This window comes from Myotis myotis, unplaced genomic scaffold, assembly GCF_014108235.1.
Source record: "Myotis myotis isolate mMyoMyo1 unplaced genomic scaffold, mMyoMyo1.p scaffold_m19_p_9, whole genome shotgun sequence".
Taxonomy (NCBI): domain Eukaryota; kingdom Metazoa; phylum Chordata; class Mammalia; order Chiroptera; family Vespertilionidae; genus Myotis; species Myotis myotis.
The window spans coordinates 65393183-65399713 of NW_023416401.1; the positions used below are offsets into that span (position 1 = coordinate 65393183).

General features: G+C 48.7%; 1 protein-coding gene across 2 annotated transcripts in view; it reads left to right on the forward strand.

Annotated features, from left to right (window-relative positions):
- CDS2 (CDP-diacylglycerol synthase 2) overlaps positions 1–1526 on the forward strand; it is a 46655-nt gene extending 45129 nt beyond the window's left edge. For both annotated transcript variants that reach the window (XM_036321875.1, XM_036321874.1), the window contains one exon: positions 222–1526. In XM_036321875.1, coding sequence (XP_036177768.1) covers positions 222–351 — 130 coding nt within the window. In that variant the 3' untranslated portion in view covers positions 352–1526. The remainder of the gene's footprint in view (positions 1–221) is intronic.
- Positions 1527–6531: the final 5005 nt, after the last annotated feature.

Below are 6531 nucleotides of genomic sequence, written 5' to 3' on the forward strand. Positions count from 1 at the left end.
TTTTTAAATACGGCGAAAGTCTAGAATTTTAGCTATATCTCAGTTTTAGTGAAAAGCATTCCAAATATAAATGCAGTTTTCCATTGCTACTATTTACTTATGGATTCTCGAGCCCCTCTGCCCCTTTAGTAGAGAATCCAGAGGTTGAAGCAGCCTCTTGGATAATCAGCTCTAGAAGTTGCTGGGCCCCCATCAGTGCATTTCATCACATTCTCTTCCAGGGGCCCGAACCCAAGCAAGCTGATTCAGCAGTTCATGACCTTGCGGCCAGAACAGCAGCTCCACATCTTCAGCACACTCAAGTCTCACCTGATCGACAAGGGGATGCTGACAGATGCCACGGAGGACTAGTAGGGGCCACGCAGGGCTGAGAGAGCAGGACTGAGCGAGGGAGCGGACACCAAGGCCAGCCCAGCTGGTGTGACTGAAATGATGACAAGGCTTCAACTCACTGTCTTTTTTTTTTTTTTTTAACTTTTTTGAAAGAGTGTTTTTTTATCTGTGGGTTTTTAAAAAAAATTCTGTATATACAGTCTATGTGCTTATGATTTGGGTTGTGAGTAAACTGTAGCTTTGAGTTGGAAAGAAGTCATGGGGGTGAAACTATTTGGGTTTTTTAAACAGAAGTTTTAAAAACCTGGAAGACAGTTTTGCCCAGGTACTTCTGGTCTCATCAGTTGAATTGGGCTCGATCAGGGAGTGGCTGTTCATGTGTTCTGACCCCGTCAGCGTCCCCCATACCTGTACTACCCCTTCTCCCCAGCAGAGGGGAGGTGCACGGCTTGGATGTCTTTGCCAGGAGAGCTTTCACCCGAGCTACTCTGTAATCCTGCCTGGAGCTCCAGGGGTCTGCCTGCCATGGGCTGGAGGGACAAAGGCTTATTCTCAGATCCATTCTGTCCACATGAAATCCTGTGGAACCTGAGCTCTGCTTTATGATATGCGTTCACCTTACTTCATCACAGACTGAAGTTTTCTCGAGAGAGAGCACGAAACATTATTTATAACAGTCTGGTAGAAAACACCACACTGTAATATTTCAAGTGTATACAGTAGCATGTACTGTAGCCGAGCCCCTTCCCCCATGTTTAGGCTCACATGGCTCCTAGGGGGCAGTCCACTCACTGTCTTTTCAGGGACGATGGTGTTCATATTTGTGCTGTGGACTGGCTGCTGCTGAGTCCTCTCTGGGGCTTGCCCGTTAGGCAGGGAGCAGAAGGTTTCTCGTTTGTGCCCCTTTGCCTGACTGACCACCCACGTAGCTGCTGTATTGTATATATATTGCTCCAGAGGCAAATGTGTATTGTGTATGTGTTTTAAAAATCACTTATTTCTTAGAGTGATTTCAATTGCCAAGACTTCTTCACTGAAATCACAAAGTCCTGCTTAAAACTCTGGAAAACCCAACCCAATTAGAGGTTTGACTATTCTGAAGATTAAATGCACACTTTTTATATAATGTGACCAGTTAAATGTAGTTTGTATTTTACTGGGGAACCTTATTTTTTAAAAAACAACGACTGTGATTTACTTTGTTTCCCTTCTTATTATAGGGACGAGGTTGACTTTGGGAAGGGGGTACAGGAGAGAGAACTCGGTGCCCCAGTGTGTTCAGTTGTTCTGTGCCACGGTTGTTCTCGTTGCCAAATGAGCATGGCGGCTCGCTGTAGCACCTGGCGTGGTGCTAGTCTGTTTTGTTTCTGTTTAAATCGGCCTTCCTGCCTCCCCGAGCTTACACACGGCCCAGATCCTGGGGCAGACCGCTCGATGTTTCAGCTCACAGTCACTGCACGACCGTCCACACGCATGCAGCATTGGCGTGGCCTCTCTCTGAACCTTCACTTCCATTTCAGCACGTGGCTCCTCTTCTTCAGGTCCGAGTCCTCCTTAAAAACAACATGTGTTTTTGTCTTGCCTGGACTTTCGTCCTGGCTGTGGACCGTGGGTGGTTCATGACGAATCCCTCTCTGGGTTCTTGTTTTCTGAGCTCTTCTAACTCCAGTCTTCCATGATCCTGGCTGAGTAAGATCATGTCAGCAGAGGCAGCTGTGGGTAATGAGTGATGTCTGGGCCCCTCAAAGCAATTGTTTGCTAGTCTTTTCTAAATATTTATCCTTCAGATGAGGCAGTGTCTCAGCAATGAATTAAGGCGGTGATTAGGAATGAGCCTGGTTTTCTTATTGAAGAACGAACTTGGTCTCCTGAACTGGGACAGAAAGGCACCTCACTGTTTCGTGCTGCCCCCTGTGGGCACGGTGGGGTCCTTGGGAGCAGGCATCTCAGTGGGAGCCCAGCAGCAGTCGAGTCACTCGTGAGCAGGGCTGCCTTGGGATCAGAGTTCCTGGCACGTTTCTTTGTGGAAGTGGTTGCTGGTAGGGCGTTGGAGGTCCTGCGGGTCCTGGAAAGCTGAAGGTGGTTACTCACCAGAGCTGCCAGCAAGAATGTCACGGGGTCAGCTGGGGTTTTTGTTTCTGGAGTTCTCCACATTCTCTCTGGTGAGACAGGAGGAGTTTCCGGGGACCGGGGGGCAGTCTGGAAAGCAGTGTCTATGTAGCACAACATTTTTCCCCTCCCATGTATTGGTGATATTTCATCATTAAGATAAGATTCAAGCCGGAACCGGTTTGGCTCAGTGGATAGAGCGTCGGCCTGCGGACTGGGGGGTCCCAGGTTCGATTCCGGTCGGGGGCATGTACCTGGGTTGCGGGCACATCCCCAGCAGGAGATGTGCAGGAGGCGGCTGATCGATGTTTCTCTCCCATCGATGTTTCTGGCTCTCTATCTCTCTCCCTTCCTCTCTGTAAAAAATCAATAAAATATATTTAAAAAAAAAAAAAAAAAAAAGATAAGATTCAAGAGACTATTTTAACACATATCTGTGCAGATCTTAATGGAACAACTTCAGATCCATTTTGTGTGTGTGTGAGAAATAAAATGCAACTGAAACTGTGCCCTCCCTCGTTGCAAATTCAGTTTCTTACTCCCATGCATGGCTTTATGTTCCCCACTTGCTTTGTATTCATAAATGCTGTGCCAAATGCTGTGCCTGGTTTAGAGATTTTTGTTTTGTTTTCCAGTTTGAATCCTATACATTCTCATAACGACCTTCCGAGGTACCTCGATGAGAGCCGTGAGCACCTTGCTGGTGAGGAAGTTGAGGGCCAGAGGGGAGAGAGGGTCACCTGGTAGACTCCAGTCTCCATCGTAGCATCTGCCCACCAGGACAAGGAGTAGATTGTCCCAGCCCCACTTGCCTTTGTGAAAGTGGCATTAGTGCATCTGAAATTTTAGGAGTTAGCTTAGGACGCCTGACCTGTGACAGGTGGGAGCTTAAGTTGCTGTTAGTTCATAAAAAGTGATATAAAGGAGCTGGTGAACAAGGGCGTTACAGCAGCAACCAGAGCTCTTCTGCAGCGGGCTGAGCCTGGGCACCCTCCCTGCTGAGGTTTTAATTGTTGAGAGTATTACAGATGTGCCCTCCCCCCTCCCATTTCTCCCCTCCCCCCTGCCCCCGCCCTTCCCCACACTATTGTCTATGTCTATGGGTTATGCATATATGCATATATTAGTAAGTTCTTTGGTTAATCTCTTGCCGTCCCCCCACTCCCCCTTCCCTCTGAGATCTGTCAGTCTGTTCCATGCTTCCATGTCTCTGGTCCTATTTTGTTCTTCAGTTTATTTTGTTCATTAGATTCCACATATGAGTGAGATCATGTGATACTTGATGTGATACTTGTCTTTCTCTTTCTGGCTTATTTAACTTAGCATAATGCTCTTCAGTTCTGTCCATGCTGTTGCAAAGGGTAGAGTTACTTCTTTTTTACTGCTACAAAGTATTCCACGGTGTAAATGTACCACAGTTTTGTATCCACTCATCTACTGATGGGCACTCGGGCTGTTTCCAGATCTTAGCTATTTTAAGCAATGCTGCTAGGAACATAGGGGTGCATTGGTGTTTCAGGATTCTTAGGATATATTCTCAGAAGTGGGATCGCTGGGTCCAATGGCAGTTCCATTTTTACTTTTTTTGAGGAACCTGGTGAGTTCTCCTTGTCACTGCTCACAGGACACCCAAGTCTTTCCCTTTGTGTGCGCGTGTCACCTCAGCATCACAGACATACACACATTTCACTCCTGCAAGTAAAACCTTTTAAGGCAGCCTGGGCCTTATTTATGTTTTTTGATTTTTTGGGGGGCCAGTTTTACATCCTGAACATTTTAGTATCTACAGTGTAACTATATTTAAAACATTTAGAGTTGTACAGTTCTGTAATGTATGTTTGAAACTAGTGTCTCTTTCAGAAGGGGTGAAATGCAACTTTTAACTTTACACAAGTAGACTTTGAAACCACTTCAATGGTATGTATCTTTTCCCACCGGGCCTCTTATCCTGTAAATTGACTTACATTATGCAAGAAGATTCCAAAGGTATGTTTTAAGGGAGATTAAGCAAACCTGTGATTTGAGTTTCAGCTCGTTGCTGAGTTGGCTGGAGGCCAGTTTGAGTGGATCCTTGAGTTCAGATCTTCAGACTGTCAGTGAGTCCTGGCAGGCCCAGGAACATCCCTGGTGTGGACGGGTGGGTGGGGGAGGATGTGAATGACTCAGGGCAAAGAGCACCACTGCTCAGAAAACTGCACAGTGGCCTTGCTCCCTAAGAAGCCTGCTTAAGGTCAGTTTTGTAAGGGAGTGATTTTCGCTGCCAATATATAGTCATTGCTGGAACTTCTTCCTGTGTCACCACTGCCTTTTGTTTTTTTGGGGTAACACATCTGTGTCCACCTTGTGATTATGTGCAGAGAAAAGGGTGGGGTGAGGGAGTGGCGATGTCACTTGTACCCAGGGTTCCTGTTCTTCCGAAGTCGGGGTGTCCAGGTGACTGTCGTGGACACCTCACAAGACAGTAAGCCCTGGCAGACTCTCACTGTGCTGTCTGCAGCAGGGGCTCAGGGAGCAGCTGGAACGAACCATCACTGAGGCCGCGGGGCAGGCTGAGCGCAGCGGTTAGGAAGACAGGTGTTGGGTTCAAACCGACCTGGGTCTGGGAGGTTGCTAAGTGCACCTCTGGCCCAGTTGGGTCTGATAACAGCGCCTCCCTTGTGGGATTAGTGTGAGGATTTTATGAACTAATGCACGTAAGCTTTTAGCACCGTGCCTGGCACATAGGAAGTGCTCAATCAGTGGTAGTTATTTTTGTTGCGCTCAGCTGGTAATTTGAACCCAAGTTGCTGTAATGCCAGAGACTGAGTCCTCGGCCACTACGCTGCCACCTTCCCTGCATGCAGGAAAGTGGCCGCACTGTCCTGGGAGAAGCAGCCCGACTTTAACACCCACCCACGGTAGCTGGGTGCTGTGCTTCCTTTAGAAGGCCAGCCTGACGAAAGGAATGAGGAGTGAGGGTGCTTTGAAATTCGTACTTAGCGGGAATGGTGTGCCTGCGGTCTTGCCCACTTCCTGCTGCCCCTGGTCTGGACTTTCCTCTTGCCGGTGGTGCCTCAACTCCAGGGGCGGTGAGGGCCTCTCTGTGACTCGCTCAGGACCCATTTCCCCCTCTGGCCAAGGGCCTTGCTCTGCACACACAGCCGGGAGCCTGCAGCAGCGCCCTGTACGAGTGGACAGCTCCAACCAAAGAGAGTGGAGAAAGAAGCCACCTCTGTAGCGGATTAGAGTACAGACAGGAAGCCTAGAAGCTCTGCCCACACCCTGACAGCCTAACAAGTCGGGGCCTTGTGTTTCATGCTTTCTTAAAAGTATTAACAGGGGAGAAGCAGGTGACCACTGAGGGCAGATGATGTGGGGTACTCCTGTGGGATTGTAGGTTAGCAAAGGACCACGTGGGTGATTCATGAATGAAGGGAGAACAGGCAGTCGACTGAGTGGGAAATATTTAATTTCATTTTCTGGAAGGAGATGGGGAGTTGGGGAGTGTGTGTGTGTGAGGTGGAGGATTCTTCACTTTGAAGAAATGGTGTTGACAAAGAGGACCTATGAAATTCTCAAGCCACTGGAATAGTAAGAGCTCGGAACGACCAGCTGGACTGTGAACTGTTTCCTGGGTGTTAGTGGGGAATGAAGATCAGATCCAAAGGCCACTGTGTTCATGGCCTCTCCCCTTCAGTTAATCCATGAAGCCGTGGTCATGAAGGAATCAGGAGAACGTGTTGTGGTGGTTCATAGCAGCTGCTGGGAGGGACTGACAGTGGGCTTGCCCTCTCGTCCTTCTGGGCTGGCGCTTGCTCCCTCATCGTTACAGCTAATAGACCCAGGTGGTTTTTTATCTGTAGAGAAAAAGGCTCCCAACTGGGACAAAGGCCCCTTGACAGGGCCCCTGCAGGAGCCTCCCCGCATTGGGCAGGGCCGAGCCTTTGCAGCTTTCCCTGGACGTAGAGCTCAGAGGGCCCGCTGGGTTGAGCCTTCTGCTGATTCTGTCCCAAGTGAAATGGTGTTTGCTGATACCATCCGCATTGCTGTCTCCGACCTTGACTACTGGGACGCTTACATCTCACCTCTGTTAGGTTCCTGTCCTGGGTC